The 19622-nt window shown below is 38.6% G+C and overlaps 1 protein-coding gene across 1 annotated transcript in view; it reads left to right on the forward strand.

The window, feature by feature from the left end:
• The window catches only part of LOC134348721 (adhesion G-protein coupled receptor G2-like), a 189144-nt gene that overhangs the window by 74574 nt on the left and 94948 nt on the right, over positions 1-19622 (forward strand). The window contains exons 24-27 of the mRNA XM_063052526.1: positions 9871-9915; positions 12212-12250; positions 14371-14415; positions 18683-18721. Coding sequence (XP_062908596.1) covers positions 9871-9915; positions 12212-12250; positions 14371-14415; positions 18683-18721 — 168 coding nt within the window. The remainder of the gene's footprint in view (positions 1-9870; positions 9916-12211; positions 12251-14370; positions 14416-18682; positions 18722-19622) is intronic.

A 19622-nucleotide genomic window follows, 5' to 3' on the forward strand; every position in this document is an offset into this window, starting at 1 on the left:
CCTATGTTCCATGTGTGAAGGAAAAGCAGAGGCCTCCAGGTCATGCAGAGGTGTGCTGACACGTTCATGGTCATGTTGAGGGGGCAGGGGCATGGTAGCAAAATCCTCCAAAACTTGTTGGTCTGGTTTAAGGTGATCTACCGAATTACATTTCTCCCGTCAAATGGTCTTGTTACGTATGAAAGATATCCAGCTCACTTAAGAACGATAACTCTGAAACAGCCATTTTTCAATGTTGCGGTCCAGATCTTAGAAGTAGTTCCACGAACAAAATTTCCCCTCATTCTCTTGTTTTCCCAATAAGTTACACTGATGCCACAAACTCTAATTGCTGATGGATCTATCATTGAATTTACTCCCAATCATCTATTTATTTGAAGAGCTCTGTGAACATTCCTCATACTTCGCTCTGACTTAGACTTCTGGATGCACCAGATGTGCCACATACTGAGCTCCATCAACCATTGCACTGTGTGGATAGATTATTCCTGTCACCCAATCCAAGGATTTAATATCTTTCCTAATGACTGCTCTCCTTCATTGTGCACAATTACAGCAGCTGAGATGTAGCAAGGAATCTTAAAAGTAATGTGCTTTCATGCAAGTATTTCACAATTTCTCAATCTTTCCATGAGCAGAACCTTATCACTGTGGCTAGTAATTCTGAAACAGCACAGCCAATTTGCAATACTTTGGAAATGCTATTCAACTCACGGCCTTGTCTGGACTGAATAGAAATTTTCTTTTTATCAGCAGCAAACATTTTCATTGGTTATCTTTCTTATGTTTCAAATTCAGAATGTAAATCTAAACCAAGTTATTCAGTTCCCATCACAAATCCGGTTCTGTTGGCCACTCCAACCCCTCTCCTCTCTCCTTTTGCCTTCTCCAGCTTTTCCAGCCTCTGGGTGAAGAAATACGCTAGATCTTAGTTCTTTATGGTGTTGTATAAATTTTGTATCTGTGATCCCTTGTTCTAGATTGTTCAGGCATCAGGAGATGTCTCTCTTGTATCTAAACTGTGTGGTCCTGTTAGAATTTTGTAAGTTTCTGAGATCACCGATCAATCTGATATTATCCAGTGAGTAGAGGCCTAACCAACCCAGTCCCCAAAGCATCGATCCTGCTATCCCAGTCATCAGTCTAGCGAGAGCTTTCTGCATTCTCTCCATGGTAAGAACATTTTGTTCTCAGATAGTTGACAGAGTTATACAAAATTATGAGGGGTATTGATAGGGTAAAAGCAAGTAGACTTTCTCCACTGAGATTAGGTGGGACGACAACTAGAGGTCATGGGTTTAGAGCAGGGGTGGCCAACCTTTTACATTCCATGCGTCAAGTTTTTCACGCACGAGCTCAGATGTGCCATACAACTCTTGTACCCCCATTCAATTCTTGTAAAAATATGTTAATATAGACATATCTAGCATTTTTACATGATATATTGATTTAATATAAAACAAGATAAACATTACTTACCTTAATGAGACATTTAACAAATATATTTTGTCTTCTTTTGATTTCCTCCTTTTTCTTAATCACATATTCTTTCCATAACTTAGGCCCAAGTGCTAGCTTCAGTTTTCCTTCTATTTCAGTCTGATGTTGTGTTTTATAGTGTCTATTAAGATCATGTCTTCTATCATGTGAGAAAGTGTTTTAACAAACAATGCACGATGGTTTTCCTGATGGACCCACTATAAATAAGAACTCATTTTCCCACTGTTCATTGACTTCACGCTTACTATCAATTTCGGCTTTTCTTTTGCTCATTTTCTTTTGCACTGTGAAGGGTAACTGAATGTAAAATCAAGGCTTAATTTTCAAAAAAGTACAAAATTGCAAATGTTCACAAAGGACGAGCAAAGCACAACTCTGTAGCGCACGAGTGTCAATTGTAAACTGACTGACAAAAACCTGCGATGCACCGCTGGTGCAGACGCCTGGCGCCTCAGGATCAAACAAGTATCAAATGCGTATTGAACAGTTATGGAACGACTGCAGAACAAAAGTCCTTCTTTCCTAGTTTGACTCATTGTACATTTTTTAAAATTGAAAACAGATTAATGTAAAAAAAGATAGCTTTCGCCAAAAGATGTGCACGAAATAATAAAATAGCTAAAATAATTGCTAAGTTTTAGATTTATTCACAGTAAAACCCATTTTTAGCTCTAAGCTACTTGAATTCCTGTTATAGATTTTTTTTTCTACAAATCGGTTTTTGGTTAATACTTTCTGCATGAGTAGGCTTACTTTTCTATTGTTATCACCAGGGTGCAATGCGCCACTTCTAATCATCCAATGCGCCATAGGTTGGCCATCCCTAGTTTAGAGTAAGTGTGTTTAAAAGGTTAAAAATTTTAAGGGAAATAAAGGGGAAACTTCTTCACTTTGAAGTTTGTGAGAGTGTGGAATGAGTTGCCAGCCCAAGTGGTGCATGCGAGCTTGATTTCAATGCTTAAGAGAAGACTGGATCGGTACATGGATGAAAGAGGTATGGAGGGCTATGATTCTGGTGCAGGTCAATGGTTCGGCATGGACTAGATGGGCCAAAGGGCCTGTTTCTGTACAGTCCTTTTCTCTAAGTCTGTGACTCTATGGATACCTGTCCTATTATTAGTAGCTCTGGTGGTAACGTAGTATTAAGACACAGTCTCACAAAACATTTTTAAATCTGCCCTATATCTGTACTATAAAGGGAAACACACTTTGGGAGGTGTATGGAGGCAAGGCATTGCAGATTAGAGAAATGAATTGCTTACAGATTTCTGCATTGACTGGAGAATCTAACGCAGAAAAAAATAACTTGTACTACACAATCTCCAAATTGTATGCTGGTACCATAATCTGGATAAACATTATATAAGGATATCATATCAAGGAAGACAACTTGTCTCATGTGATACCTTATACTTAAATCATAGGGGAAAATACTTCTAGTGTGACAACATTTTCACTGAAAATGCAAGGTACTGTAAATCTGTTCTTTGGGAATTGTAATAATATTAGAAACTAGATGCTGCCTGCATCATGAAGGATAATGTGCCTGCTGATATGCCTGTGTTTTGTTTGTCTATATACAGGTAACAGGCTTTGCTAGTAAGGCAGGCATTTATTGCCCATCACTAATAATAATAAAATAAAGGGAGGGCAGAAGATGTGTGTTCAATCCATCATGCCTGCATTGCACCTTTGAAGTAGTTACCTGATCACTAACAAAACAAATTTTGTCCCTCTGATTGCTCCTGTACCCAATCCAAGGTGTCCACTTTCTTTCAAAGAGTATCTCCTTTAATTGTGAGTAAATATGGCAGCTTAATCCAACCAAATAGAATCATAGAGTAATACAGCATGGAAACAGGCCCTTCAGACCAACTGGTCTGTCCTGACTACCCCGTCCTCCCTGCTAGTCCCATTTGGCTCATGACTTGTCAAGTCTTTTCTCTCCATGTATCTTTCTGAATCGCTGTTCAAAATTGCAATTGTACCCATTTCATCTACTTCCTCTGGCAGATCATTCTATGTACTCACTACCTTCTGTGTAAAGATGTTACCTCTCAGGTTACTTTCAAATCTCTCCTCCCTTATCGTGTATTTATGGCCTCCTCCAATCTGGGAAAAAACAATGACTGTCCACCTTATCCATACCCCTCATGACTTTATAAACTTCTGTGAGGTCACATCTGATTCTTCTACTGTCCCAGGATTAAAGATCCAGCATGGTCAACCCTGGCTATAACCCAACCCCCCGCCAAATGAAACATTATCATAGTTATTCTCTTTTGTACCCTTTCCAGCTTGACATTGTCTTTCCTATAACAAGGTGACCCAAACTGTACGCAATACTCCAAGTCCAGTCTCACCAGTGATTTATATAGCTGCGACATTTGACCCCACTTCTAAACTTGTTGCCCTGACTGGTGAAGGCCAGCCTGTTAAATGCTTTCTTCACCTCCCTGTCTACTTGTGCACCACTTGGTGAACTCCTGTGCGCCTCTTGTACTCTCAGGTCCTATTGTTCTACAACACCCGTCAGGTCACTCTCATTCACGATATAAGTTCCCTGGTTTGGCTGGTGACCATGCTGACAATCCGTGCTCAGGCCTTGACTATCCAAATGCTGGGAGATTGTGTCCCTCAGAATTTCCTTCAGCAACTTCCCTACAACTGAAGTGAAGATCACTAATCTGTAGTTCACTGGCCTGTCCTTGCTACCCTTCCTGAACAACATTAACCGCCTTCCAGTTTTCAAACTTTTACCAGTGGATAATGACGAAGCATTATTTCTACAATGTCCTCTGTTATTTCTTCACTAGCCCCCCGCCCCCCCCAAAGTCCTGAGGCGCACTTGATTGGGCATGTAAACGAATGCTTTAAAATATTGTTTAACAATCCTACAGACCTTCTATTAGATGTGTCTGGGAATTCAGAAATGGAGCTGTTTTTCTAGGCTTGTTGGTAGTAAGAAAGTAATGGTTCAGGTAGTCTAGGGGATAGGAGGAGGGAGTTGGTGGAAAGATAATCATTCCTGCAGCAAGTCTAATGCTATTTCCCAGAATGTACATCATTAAACCAGCTAAGATGCATTACTACAGGAAGGACACAGTTGGGGCAAAGGACCTGCCTTGTGCATACAATTCCACAGCTATGATCTGCAAACTGTAAACATCAGAGCTATTGTTTACATTACCACAGCCCTTCTCTGAATATCACCTTATCATGGCTGATGGAAAGTTGGAAGAAAACAGTTGCTCATCTGTACATCTGAAGCACAATATAATGAGATAGAGGTTGTAGGGAGAGAGAATGGCTTGGTGCTGGGAACTAAACAACTTTGATTAGTACTAAAATATGAATTTCTCTTTCTGGGAAGTGACTGCAGATAAAATGAGAAATTTTAGCACCAAAAATTATAAATTTTGATGTGATGAATACCAATTCTATTCAACCTGAAAAATAATACAACTTAGTACCACGAAGTGTTGTCATAACTTCTTAAGTGTGAATATCTGTTCGACTCTTAAGAGAAAAACGTCGCCCCACATTATCGTCCAATGCTACACCAGAGCGACAGTCCAGAGACACGCTACAAAGGGAAGTTTCACACCAGAAGTAATTGTTGGTCTCGTTTGAAACATTCCACTTCTGTTACAGGGACAAAAATGCCTAACATAGCAACAAATCGGAAGAAACCTAAAGGTGTTGTAAACTTGTTCTTTAAACCTTAGTAATAAAATTCAAAATCTGTGGCAAATATTTTGTGGATACAAGAGATGGGAACTTCTCATGTGATTTTGTCATTGATAATTTACAAGTTGTGACTTTTGCTGGTGAAGAAACCTTTATTGCACAACACAAAATGCAAAAGGCCAACATTAGTCATTGCACTGTATCTCTGACAGAGCTTTGAAACTCTTACCTTAATTTTAAAAATAAGAGGTTCTGCAGATCCTGGATATCTTGAGCAAGACACACAAGTTGCGGGAGGAACTCAGTTAGTCAGGCAGCGTCTGCGGAGGGAAGTAAACTGTTGACAATTCAAGCTGAGACCCTTTATCAAGACTGGAAAGGAATGGGGCAGTGGCCAGGATAAGGTGGGGGAAGTGTAAAAGCCAGCAGGTGATAGGTGAGAGGGAAGGTGTGTGGGAGGATGAAATAAGAAGCTGTGAGGTGATAGGTGGAAGAGGTAGAGGGCTGAAGAAGAAGGAATATGGTAGGAGAGGACAGTGTACCATGGAAGAAAGAGAAGGAGTATGTGATGTGCTGGTGAGGAGAATGGGTGAGGGGGGAACCATAATGGGAATGGAAAGAGAGAGAAGTGGGAGGGGGGAGAAATTACCATAGTTTAGTGAAATCAGTGTTTATGCCATCAATTTGAAGGCTACTCAGATAGAATATAAGATGTTGCTCCCCCAGTCTGGGTGTGGGTTTGCATAGCAGTAGAAGAGGCCACAGACTGATGTGTTGTAATGTGTGGCCTCAGGGAAACTTCACCTTTGTGGCAAACAGAGCAAAGGTGGGCAACAAAGCAATTCCCCAATCTACGTTGGGTCTCAGCAATATAGAGGAGAACCCATTGGGAGCACTGGATAGAGGAGATGATTCTGAAAGTGACCTCTCACCTGGAAGGTCAGATTGGGCCCTGAATAGTGGTGAGAGAAGAGGTTTGGGGGCAGGTGTACCACTTGTCCTGGAGAGTACAGTTTTTAAATAGCGTTAGCAGTGTGCGTTTGTGTTAAAAAAGCACTGATAGTGAGAAATAAGTAGTTTGACAATCCAGAACTGTTTTGCTCAATGTGGTTTCAAGCATTCAGACTTGGAAATTCCTGAAACAGGGCCTGGAGTGAAAATGAAATGATTTCACTAATTCAGCAAGCTAGGTACTATGAAAAAGTTGAAAGTATCGACGATCATCTTGAATGTTACCTTTGGTCCCCACCTAGCACTCAGATCTCACCTGTGGCTCCAAGTAGCTGTTTGCATTCGACACGCAGCCACACCTTGGCACACCATTTCAACAGGCAGGTTAAACCAGGTGAGGGGAGCGGGGGCGTCTCGTATCCCAGTGAAATAGGGACATGCTTATCCTAGCGTGTGAAGTCAGTTCCGGTGGACTGGGGAGATGAGATCTACACTGAGATCCAACGGCCAGCAAGGCGGATCTGTAATGCTCCATGGAGAACGAAGGGCATGACGAGGCACAGAGAAGACATGGGGAGGCCCCGGTTATGATATCTCCTCGTACCAGTGGACCCAGACCTCCGGGGTCAGGAGTGTGGAACCGCCTCAGTGCAATGGTTTTCCATTTTAAAAACTCTTCTGCACAGATTTCCTGTCAATGTCCAATATGACGGACAACCAGCAGTAGCATTGGTAGTGTTCTAATTTGCTCTGTATTTCATTTAAATACATAATTTGGCACATAGTTAAACAGTAATTTGTCTCTTTTATATCTTTTAAACTATTTCCATGAAACCGGCTAATTGGAGAAGCCACTTATTTGGGCCAAAATGTACTGGTTCCAGTTTGTCCCAAATAACTGGAATTCACTGGATATCCAATTCTTTTATGGAAATTAATTCTTAAACAGTCTAGGGATTTGATTCCCTTATTTTTCTGATTCAAAATATGCATGCCTTGAAAATCTCCGTCAATATTTTTCTTGAAGATTAACGTTCTCAGGAAATTAGATGCTTTAGTCAACCTAGATGTTTGAAGACAATCACAATTTATATAACTTGGGTAAATCACCCCTGTTCCCAATCCAAGGACTCTGTGGTTTGCAATTAGTATGTTTCTTCTTAAATATACAGTACCAGCTTTAATTTAGCTGGTAAATTGTGAAGGATACAGGAATATCTTTGTAATATTGTGGTGCAGTACAATAATCCTTCTCTGAGATCCACTATGATGATAACTTTACAATAAAGTTGTTTTACTGGACATTATCAGAAATAGAATGTAATGGGGCAGAGTGTTTGGTTAGTGAGTATAAAATATGGTGGTGAAGACTCAGATGAATTGGGGTAGGAACTGAACAACTCAGTAGTAGTTTATATGTATCTGTTTGTAGTCAATTCAGAGCAATGGTTATATTTTCACAAACATTGCAGGTCTTATTGGTGAAAATCATCATTTCTATTCAGTTTAGACAAGGTAAATTAGTTGTGTAAAGAAATTGGGTAGTTATCAATATTTATTAAACTTTTAATGTTGCATAATACTGCTTCCTGCTGCATAATCTTTCAAGGGGATGACAGTGCTATCTCTGTAGAAATGTTAGAAAAGGAATAATATAGAGAATGCAGAGTTGTTTCATGTAAAATCTTGTACTTTCATTTTAGTGACTAGAATACTTGTCGCGATATTACTTCAAACAAATACCATAGGCACTGTAAATTTATTCCCTGAAAATATTAGTCATGTTAGAATTCTGTTGCAGATCTCTTATCACTAATAAAGTTGGGAACTATTGATATGATTTACTCTAACCTGTGTATATGTAGTGGGTATCATAGTTGGGAGCAGCAGTTTTGCCCATCTCTAATAATTTCAGAATAATTGACTAAAGAAGACTATTTGTTCCATCCTGCCTGTGCAAGTCTCTTTGAAATCTCTACCTGATGTGGAAGGTGTTTTGAGGAGAATGGAACTGGTTGTTGGTGGGAACTGAATGATTTATATTAATTCAGCTCCTCCCCAGGTTATGGCTGAGATCTGTTCCGGAGAGTGGTCTGCAAACTGAACAGTTTGACAATTGGAATTGTGTACTTAAATAAAAACATCGGCCAACTAAGGGCAAGAAATAGTTAAACCAGGATGTTTAACTTAGTCATTCAGATGTTCTGCAAGACATTACTGTGAACTGAGTTCCATACAGCAGCAGATACCTGCAATCTCAGAGTAGCTGGCAAATCCAACCTGCCAATCTCTCCAACACTCTTTTGTAAGGATGGGCTGTTCATAAATTGGGAATTTTGCAGGATCAAAGCTTCAAAGGTTTATTTATTATCAAAGTATACAACTTGAAATTCTTCTACTCAAGGTAGCCATGAAACCAAGAAAATCATCGACCTTCAAAATTCCCACTCCCTGCACAAAAAAAAACAAAAATGGAGCAGCACGTCAACCCCCAAATCCCACCTCCAACACAAAAAAATGAACAGACATGGAGCAGGCACGTGGACCCCAAAATACCTCCTCTCGCACAAAAAAAAACAAGTGAGGCAGGACAATCCCATTGACCTCCAAAGCCCTCTCCCCACACAAAAAAAAAACAATAAAGATTGGGCAGAAAACACAGAATATGAAAAACTGTAAGGCTGTAAAAATGTGTAACTTGTGGGGGAACATACATTAAGATTAAAATTTGTTTCTATAAGAATTCAGTTCAGCCCATGGAAGACCTTTTTAAAACAAAACAATGTATTTCACTTGTGATAGATATCATTTTGATTCATTGTTGATTAGGACAGGACTTGGTTTCAATGGAGGAACATGATAGCATAAACAAAATGCTTCAAACATTCATCTTACTCCACTGTACTCTTAAATAGTACCCCAGTATCATAATTGTAAAATTTGCAATCTGATTCAACAATAATTTGTACTGAATCCATGAACCCAGATTGCTGATTGACTTGCTCTTGGATGTGCCTCATTTTTATTTCATCAAATCTAAAATTTTCAATAATTTAAAATCTCTGTTGATATTCCTCTTAAACCTTCACAGGAGATTAGATTTTCTAATCACCCCTGGTGTTGGAGGACAACTGCACTTTGTAACTTTCGATAAAGTTCACCCATAACAACACCAAAACCTCTGTGTTTTCTCTTGTGTATTTTCCTTAGCTGTATGTTTGCTGTGATATAATCAGTAAAATGAAGAATATAACAAACCTAATGCTGTCCGCTCTGAAATACTGTACACTCTGTCTCAGTTACTGGTATCTTCAAAATAAAGCTGTTTTACCAAGCATTGCCAGGGTAAATTGTAGAGGGACAGGGAGTCTGGGTGGTGGGCAGAAGGTATGGTGATGGAGTCTGGGATGGATGGAGTGGCAACTGAACAACTTCAATCAGCATTACAGTCCTTGTATGTTTCTAATTGAAGTTAATTCTGGGAAATAGTGAGATTTATTAACTAATATTACAAGTCTTCTTGGTGAAAAATATAAAATGATTTAAGGCAAGGATGTGTAAAGTGTTGGGTGGCTACAGGATGAATTGTCAATATCTGTTAACATCTTAAACAATACTTTTCAGATAAATAATCTTCAAAGAATACCCCTGTGCTATATTCTGTAGAGAAAAGGAATAACAGAAAAAGCAAAGACATCTGTCTCATAAATCCTTGTATTTCCATTTTAGGGAACAGTTCCAAACATACGACAAAAGGTCAAATGAATACCACAGGTATGGTGATTCTGTTCTTTGAAGATATAAATAATTAGATACCTTATCATTACAAAATATGATGACTGCTGTGGGTATTACTACTTTAGTTTGCATATAGTTCCAGCATTTATTGTCTAATAATGCATCGAAGAAAAGGCAAGTAAAACAAAAAGTGCTTAATCTATTGTTCAATTGAAAAACTTCCTCCATCAGTTTCAATACTATCTTCTCATTACAGGAAGTCTGTATATATCGGCAAATCAGGGATATACGCAATTCACTTTTGCTGACAAAGATTAAAACAGCTTCTATATCTTTTCAAGCAGTTTTTACAAAAAAAACTTGTAATTATATATATATATTCTTTTGTTTGCAAAAAGTTTCGAAACCCAGCATTTGCTGTCTAATAATGCATCTAATAAAGTGAAAAAGAAAAACATGTTCAGTCCATTGTACTTCTGACTAGTTACCTAGTCAGTAACATGTTCAGTAACAATCTCTCACTGCAGAGAGTTTGCTTATATCTACTTTCCAGGAGAATACCCAATTCCCTTTTGATGACAAAGATTAAAACAGCTTCTATAACGCATCAAATTGTTTTTACAAAAAGAACAGTGTAATTTACTGCAAAAGATATTTTTGCCTCAGTTTCTTCAAGCCCCAGACAAGTTATTTACAATGCATGTAACAGACAGAAAGATAAGCATGTACACTAAAAACAGAATACTGCAGTGCTACATTTATTCTATCCTGACTTATGGAAGCGAATGCTGGACCATTTCCCCAGCAATGGAAAAGAGACTAGAAGCAGCTGAATTATGGTTCTACAGGAGAATGTTAAAAATATCATGGATCACACACACATCAAATGAAGAAGTTCTCAGAAGAGCCCAAGTAGTTCGATCACTCATACCAACAACAAAAGAAAGACAACTCAGATTCCTAGGACACATCATGCGGAAAGATGAACTAGAAAAACTCATACTCTCTGGAAAGATTGAGGGCAGTAAATCTAGAGGAAGACCTCGGCTTATGTACATCAAAAGCATAGCCAGGTGGCTACACGTCGAGGAAATGGAAGTCATCCAAAAAAAAAGGATAGATCTATACGGAAAACCATGGTCACCAAAGTCCGCATCGGATGTGGTACCTAGACAAGCAGACAGTAAATTGTTATCTTGGTTGTACAGGGATAAAAATATATTTTACAAGAAAAAATTGCCCTGTATCAGCTCCTTCATGAACATTCCTTTGAATCAGCCTTTTCTAGGGAGATAAGATTCTCCAGACACCCATGTTCTTGAAGACAGACATCCTTAGTTCCATTCAGGGAACTGCCTCTATTACCCAGTCTATTATTGTCTCCAAGTTCTTCTGAGAGAGGGTTTCCTTAACTGTATATAAGTATACCTGTAGAAGTATATTGAGCCCAGTGTAGACTCTTAACATTGTTGATAAGAGAGGCAGAAGGGACTGCAGATGCTGAGATCCTGAGCAACAAAGAAGAAGAAATCATGGGTTAAACAGCATCTGTGGGAGGAAAGGAAATGTCAACATTCTGAGTTGAAATTCTGCATCAGGACTGAGAGTGGAGAGACAAGACAGCCAGTGTAATGGGTGGAAGGGGAGTGGCAATAAAGGTTTCTTAGGTGACTGATGGACTGAGGAGGGGTGTAAGATGACGGGAAGTTAGTACTAGTTAGGTGAGCGGAGGGGTGGTGGAGCTCAGAGACATTGGCAGATGAATTATAGATGATGGCAGACAAAGGGGGAAAAGGAAAAGAAAGAAAAAAAACAGAGGGTGCAAGGTGGGAGGCAGGGAGTGTGAAGAAAGGAGATATTGCTTTTAAGTTTCTTTTCAGATTACATTGGATTAGAGTAAAGAAGTACCTGCCCACTGATGATGGAAATTTAGAAACAAAAATAGAAAAATAGAGGGTGGCTTTTGGACATAATTAGTAAAACAAGATAGTGGAATAGAACGTTGTGTGGAAGATGGGATGGACTGGTGATAGGAGTTGAACAACACTGATAAATGTTAAAATCTGAATTTGTTTCTGGTTGGAATAACTTTTGCCCAAAGGACATTTTTCGCTGGTGTTAGTGAATATTTTTATTAAGTTGTCATTAGGTTATTACATAGTTCCATTTAGTATTGAAGGGAATTGCCAGTACCTATGATATTCTTTAATAACTACTTGTGATCATTATTCTCAGACTGTACACCAGTGTCATAATATACAGATGCACCATAAACAGTATCACATACCGGGCATAGCTGTTTGTCTCATGAGACTTTATATTTTCATTACAGAGGGCAGTACAGTAACATCACTGACACCAAATACCACAGGTACAGTCAATTTGTTCTTTCACAGTATCAGTAATATTAGAAACATAATGCAGAAATTGTTATTCAGAATCATGAGGACTGTTCATGTGATATATTTTTATCCCTGTACAGCCTGTGGGCACGGCTTTGGGGCCAGTATTTAATGCTCATCTCTATAATGAAAGGAAGAACTGGGGCTATTTGTTCTGAAAGCTCAAAGTAAATTTATTATCAAAGTACATGTATGTCCCCATATACCACCCTGAGATTCATTCTCTTGTGGGCATTCACAGTAAATACAAAGGAACACAGTAGAATCACTGAATTAGTTGGGTCTAAATCTACTGATCCCAATGTGTCCCAATTAACTGGAATTCCCTGCATATCCAATTCTCTGAAGGAAATTAATTCTGAAACAGTATCCACTTCTTACTCTCAGGTGCAGCCTGACTTCGTAAATGATTCCATACTAGTGATTCCCCTTCATTTCCCAACTGGTTCCAAACAAATAACACTCAATGCCTGCACCCTGACTGCTCACTGACCTGCCTGAGGATTTAATTCCTTTATTTATCTGATTCAAAACATACATTACTTGAAAATTCTGTCAACACTTTTCCTGAAGATTTATGTTCTCAGGAGATTAGATTCTTCAGTCAACCTTGATATTGGGAGTCAATCCTATTTTATATTATTTTGGTAAAGCACCCCTATTTCCAATCCAAAGACTGTGGTTTTCAAAAAGTATGTTTTTTTTAAAGTAAATATACAGTACCAGCTTTAATTTAGCCAATAATTTGCAAAGGATGTAGGAAAGTCTTTGCAATATAGTGTGGTGGAGTACGATAAAAGTTATTTCACTGGACATTGTCAGAAATAGGATGTAATAGAAACATAGAAACATAGAAAAATAGGTGCAGGAGTAGGCCATTCGGCCCTTCGAGCCTGCACCGCCATTTATTATGATCATGGCTGATCATCCAACTCAGAACCCCGCCCCAGCCTTCCCTCCATACCCCCTGATCCCCGTAGCCACAAGGGCCATATCTAACTCCCTCTTAAATATAGCCAATGAACTGGCCTCAACTGTTTCCTGTGGCAGAGAATTCCACAGATTCACCACTCTCTGTGTGAAGAAGTTTTTCCTAATCTCGGTCCTAAAAGGCTTCCCCTTTATCCTCAAACTGTGACCCCTTGTTCTGGACTTCCCCAACATCGGGAACAATCTTCCTGCATCCAGCCTGTCCAATCCCTTTAGGATTTTATACGTTTCAATCAGATCCCCCCTCAATCTTCTAAGTTCCAACGAGTACAAGCCCAGTTCATCCAGTCTTTCTTCATATGAAAGTCCTGCCAACCCAGGAATTAATCTGGTGAACCTTCTTTGTACTCCTTCTATGGCAAGGATGTCTTTCCTCAGATTAGGGGACCAAAACTGCACACAATACTCCAGGTGTGGTCTCACCAAGGCCTTGTACAACTGCAGTAGTACCTCCCTGCTCCTGTACTCGAATCCTCTCACTATAAATGCCAGCATACCATTCGCCTTTTTCACCCCCTGCTGTACCTGCATGCCCACTTTCAATGACTGGTGTATAATGACACCCAGGTCTCGTTGCACCTCCCCTTTTCCTAATCGGCCAGCATTCAGATAATAATCTGTTTTCCTATTTTTGCCACCAAAGTGGATAACTTCACATTTATCCACATTAAATTGCATCTGCCATGAATTTGCCCACTCACCCAACCTATCCAAGTCACTCTGCATCCTCTTAGCATCCTGCTCACAGCTAACACTGCCACCCAGCTTCGTGTCATCCGCAAACTTGGAGATGCTGCATTTAATTCCCTCATCCAAGTCATTAATATATAATGGGGCAGAGTGTCTGGGTAGTGGGTACAAAATGTGGAGGTGAAGGCTCAGATGAATTGGGGTAGGATCTGAACAGCTCAGTGATAGTTTATATGTATCTGTTTGTAGTCACTTCAAAGCAACGGCCATTGTCTGTTAACTTCTTAAACAATAGCTTTCTGATACATAATACTCAAAGAATAACCCTATGCTATACTCTGTAGAAAAAAGGAATAACAGAGAGAACGCAAAGGCATTTGTCTCATGAAAGCTTGTGATTCCATTTTAGAGAGCAGTACCACTGATGTGACAACTGTTCAAATGAATACAACAGGTACTTTAATTTTGTTCCTTAAAATATGAATAATAATTAGATTCTGTATTATTATGAAACATGAGAACTGCTGCAGTTTTATATTCTTTTGTTTGTTCAGAGTTTTGGACCCCAGCATTTGCCGTTATAATAATGCATCTAATAAAGCGCAAGCAATGTGTTCAGTCCATTGTACGTCTGAAATAGTAACCTAGTCAATAATAACTTTAGTATCAATTTCTCATTGCAGGAAGTTTGCATTTATCTGTTTTCATGGGTATACCCAATCCCTTTTTGCTCACAAAGATTAATATAACATCTATAACTCATCAAGTTGTGTTTACAAAAAGAACCAAATAATTAATTGCAAAAGGTAATTTTGCCTCAGTTTCTCCGAGCTCCAGACAAATTATTTACAGTGCATGTAAATTGTTATCTTGGCTGTGGAGGGAAAAAAAGCCCTGGATCAGCACCTTCATGAACATTCCTTTGAACTGGCCTTTTCCAGGGAGATAAGATTCTCCAAACACCTATGTTTCTGAAGACAGTCATCCTTTGTACCATTCAGGCAACTGCCTCTGTTACCCAGTCTATTGTGGTCTCCAAGTACTTCTGAGACAGTGTTTCCTTAATTGTACATAAGTACACCAGTAGAAGTATATCGAGCACAATGTAAACTCTTAGTATTGTTTATAAGAGAGACTGCAGATGCTGAAATTCTGAGCAACAAACAAGAACTCATGGTTGAAGCAGTATCTGTGGGTGGCAAGGAAGTGTCAACATTTTGAGTTGAAATTCTGCATTAGGACTGAGAGTGGAGAGGCAAGACAGCCAGTGTAAAGCGGCGGGGTTGGGGGGAGAGTGGCAGAAAGGATTCCGAGGTGACCGGAGGACTGAGGAGAGGTGTAAGATGATCGGCAGTTAGTGCCAGTTAGGTAAGCAGAGGGCTAGTGGAGTTGAGAGACATTGGCAAGTGGATTATAGATGGAGGCAGACAAAGAGAGAGAGAAGAAAAACAGAGGGAGCAAGGTGGAAGGCAGGGATTATGAAGAAAATGGACACTGCTTTTAAATTCCTTTTGAGATTAAATTAAATTAGGATTAAGAAATACCTTCCCTCTGCTGATGGAAATTTAGAAAAAAATAGGAAAAAAAATTTTACTTTCCAGACATGATTAGTGAAACAAGATAGTAGAATAGAATGTTGTGTGGAAGATGGGATGGACTGCTGACAGGAGCTGTACAATGCTGATGGAAGTTAAAATCTCAACTTCTTTCTAGTTGGAATGACTTTGGCCCAAAGACATTTTTTACTGGTGTTAGCTAATATTTTTATTAAGTTGTCGCTAGATTATTATTTTGTTCCATTGAGTATTGAAGGGAATTGTGAGTACCTGTGAAATACTTTAAAAACTACTTGTATTTCTTATTCCCAGACTGTACACCAGTGACAAAATCTACAGATGCACCATAAACAGTATCACACACCGGGCATAGCTGTTTGTCTCATGAGACTTTATATTTTCATTAAAGGGTACAATACTTTGACATCACACCCATTGAATACACCAGGTACTATCACATTTTAGAAACATGATGCAAAAATTGTTATTCAGAAACCTGAGGACTGTTCATGTGATTTATTGTTATCCCTGTACCGGTTGTTGGCACGGCTTTGGGGCCAGTATATATTGCCCATCTCAATAATGAAAGGAAGAAGCTGGGCCATTTGTTCTCAAAGTTCAAAGTTAATTTATTATCAAAGTACATGTATGTCACCTTATACTATCCTAAGATTCACTCTGTTGCGGGCATTCACACTAAATACAAAGAAACACAGTAGAATCAATGAAAAGCCGCTCACAAGACGGAAAGACAAACACTGCATAAAATATACCAGACAACAAATTATGCCAATACAGATACAAAATAAGGAAATAGAGCAAACAAAACAAGAATAATAAATAAATGAGAACTAACGATCAAGACATAAGATGAAGAATCCTTGAAAGTGTATCCATAGGTGATTGCATTATTAAGCTGAGTGAAGTTTTAATGTGCCTGTGAGGTCACTTTGAAATACATAGTTCCCTGAGTAGGTTCAGTTCCTTCCTCCCTTCAAATATCCTTGTGTCAAATATGTGCATCTAATTATATTATGATTCTATATATTCATGAAACAAATTTGTGATCTTAAAAATGGTTAAGAATCATATGTTTCCTTCTTTCTTACCTGTCTCCTTAATAAGTTACAATGTGTCCATGAACCCTGATTGCTGATTGAACTGCCTCAGGAATCATTTTCAATTAGTTAAATAATCAAAACTATTCAGTGTTCAGAACCCTGCATGAAACCTTCCCTTTCTTCCCATTACTCAAAGATTGTTAGATTCTCCAGGTATTTAAATTAATTGGACACAAAGAATCAGCTCATCATTCATGAATTTGTTTCCTCTGCCCAGAGTAAGGAAGTTGTTCATGAAATGGTATTTGTAACCTGGGAAATCTTGCAATAAGATTCCAATTTGGAAGAGAAGAACCATTTCATAACTTGGGTAATTTTTTCCTTTGCCTAGAGTGAGGTGTAGATAGAGGGTTGTTGAATAAATGGTATTTGTAACCTAGGAAGAACTTACATTAAGATTCAAATCTGTTACTGTAAGAATTCAGTTCAGCCCATAGAAGATGTTTTAAAGCAGAAGAATGTACTTCACCAGTGATAGATGTCATTTTGAGGGGAGCAGTATCACTGATGTGACAACTGTTCAAATGAATACCAAAGGTATGGTGATTCTGTTCCTTAAAGCTATTAGTAATAAGATACTGTATCATTACGAGATATGAGGACTGCAGTGGTTATTTATTCTTTTGTTTCTATACAGTTTCTGGCCCCAGAATTTACTGTCTAATAATGCAAATAATAAAGTGCAAACAAAAAACATGTTCAGTCCATTGTACCTCTAAAATAGTTACCCAGTCAGAATCAATGCCCTCTTCTCTTTCCAGGGAGTTTGTATATAACTGCTTTTCAGGGATATACACAATTCACTTTTGCCGATAAAGATTAAAACAGCTTCCCTGGCTTTTCTAATTTGGTTTACGAAAAAAAACATATGATTAATTGCAAAAGATATTTTTGCCTCAGTTTCTTCAAGCTCCAGAACAAATTATTTACAATGCAGGTATATTTTGTCTTGGTTGTGGACAAATGAATTTGCCCTGGATCTGCAACTTCATGAACATTTCTTTGAATCTGTCCTGTTCTTGGGGTATAAGATTCTCCAGACACCCATGTTTCTGAAGACAGGCAACTGTCACTGCCACCCAGTCTATTATGGTCTCCAAGTTCTTTGGCGAGAGTGTTTCCTAAATTATACATAAGTACACCAGTCGAAGTATATCCAGCACAAAGTAAACTTTTAATATTGTTCATAGGAGAAACACAAGGGACTGCAGGTGCTGTAATCCTGAACAACAAACAAGAAGAAATTATGGGACAAACTGCATCTGTGGGAGGAAAAGAACTGTCAACATTTTGAGTTGAAATTCTGCATCAGGACTGAGAGTGTAGAAGCAAGACAGCCAGTGTAAATGGGAGAAGAGGAGTGGTGATAAAGGATTCTAAGGTGGCTGATGGACTGCTGAGGGATGTAAGATGATAGGGATTTAGTGCTCACTTGAAGAGGGGAGTGCTGGTGGAGTTGAGAGACATTGGCAGATGAATTATAGATGATGGCAGACAAAGGGGGAAAGGAAAAGAAAGAAAAAAAACAAAGGGTGCAAGGTGGGAGGCAGGGAGTGTGAAGAAAGGAGATATTGCTTTTAAGTTTCTTTTCAGATCACATTGGATTAGAGTAAAGAAGTACCTGCCCACTGATGATGGAAATTTAGAAACAAAAATAGAAAAATAGAGTGTGGCTTTTGGACATAATTAGTAAAACAAGATAGTGGAATAGAACGTTGTGTGGAAGATGGGATGGACTGGTGATAGGAGTTGAACAACACTGATGAATGTTAAAATCTGAATTTGTTTCTGGTTGGAATAACTTTTGCCCAATGGACATTTTTGGCTGGTGTTAGTGAATATTTTTATTAAGTTGTCATTAGGTTATTACATAGTTCCATTTAGTATTGAAGGGATTGCCAGTACCTATGAAATTCTTTAATAACTACTTGTGATCATTATTCTCAGACTGTACACCAGTGTCATAATATACAGATGCACCATAAACAGTATCACATACCGGGCATAGCTGTTTGTCTCATGAGACTTTATATTTTCATTACAGAGAGCAGTACAGTAACATCACTAACACCGAATACCACAGGTACAGTCAATTTGTTCTTTCACAGTATCTGTAATATTAGAAACATGATGCAGAAATTGTTATTCTGAATCATGAGGACTGTTCATGTGATATATTTTTAACCCTGTACAGGCTGTGGGCACGGCTTTGAGGCCAGTATTTAATGCTCATCTCGACAATGAACCGGTGCTATTTGTTCTGAATGCTCAAAGTAAATTTATTATCAAAGTACATGTATGTCCCCATATACCACCCTGAGATTCATTCTCTTGTGGGCATTCACAGTAAATACAAAGGAACACAGTAGAATCACTGAATTAGTTGGGTCTAAATCTACTGATCCCAATGTGTCCCAATTAACTGGAATTCCTTGCATATCCAATTCTCTGAAGGAAATTAATTCTGAAACAGTATCCACTTCTTACTCTCAGGTGCAGCCTGACTTCGTAAATGATTCCATACTAGTGATTCCCCTTCATTTCCCAACTGGTTCCAAACAAATAACACTCAATGCCTGCACCCTGACTGCTCACTGACCTGCCTGAGGATTTAATTCCTTTATTTATCTGATTCAAAACATTCATTACTTGAAAATTCTGTCAACACTTTTCCTGAAGATTTATGTTCTCAGGAGATTAGATTCTTCAGTCAACCTTGATATTGGAAGTCAATCCTATTTTATATTATTTTGGTAAAGCACCCCTATTTCCAATCCAAAGACTGTAGTTTTCAAAAAGTATGTTTTTTTTTAAAGTAAATATACGGTACCAGCTTTAATTTAGCCAATAAATTGCAAAGGATGTAGGAAAGTCTTTGCAATATAGTGTGGTGGAATATGATAAAAGTTGTTTTACTGGACATTGTCAGAAATAGAATGTAATGGGACAGAGTGTCTGGGTAGTGGGTACAAAATGTGGAGGTG

This window comes from Mobula hypostoma, chromosome 6 (assembly GCF_963921235.1).
Source record: "Mobula hypostoma chromosome 6, sMobHyp1.1, whole genome shotgun sequence".
In the NCBI taxonomy this organism is placed as follows: Eukaryota; Metazoa; Chordata; class Chondrichthyes; order Myliobatiformes; family Myliobatidae; genus Mobula; species Mobula hypostoma.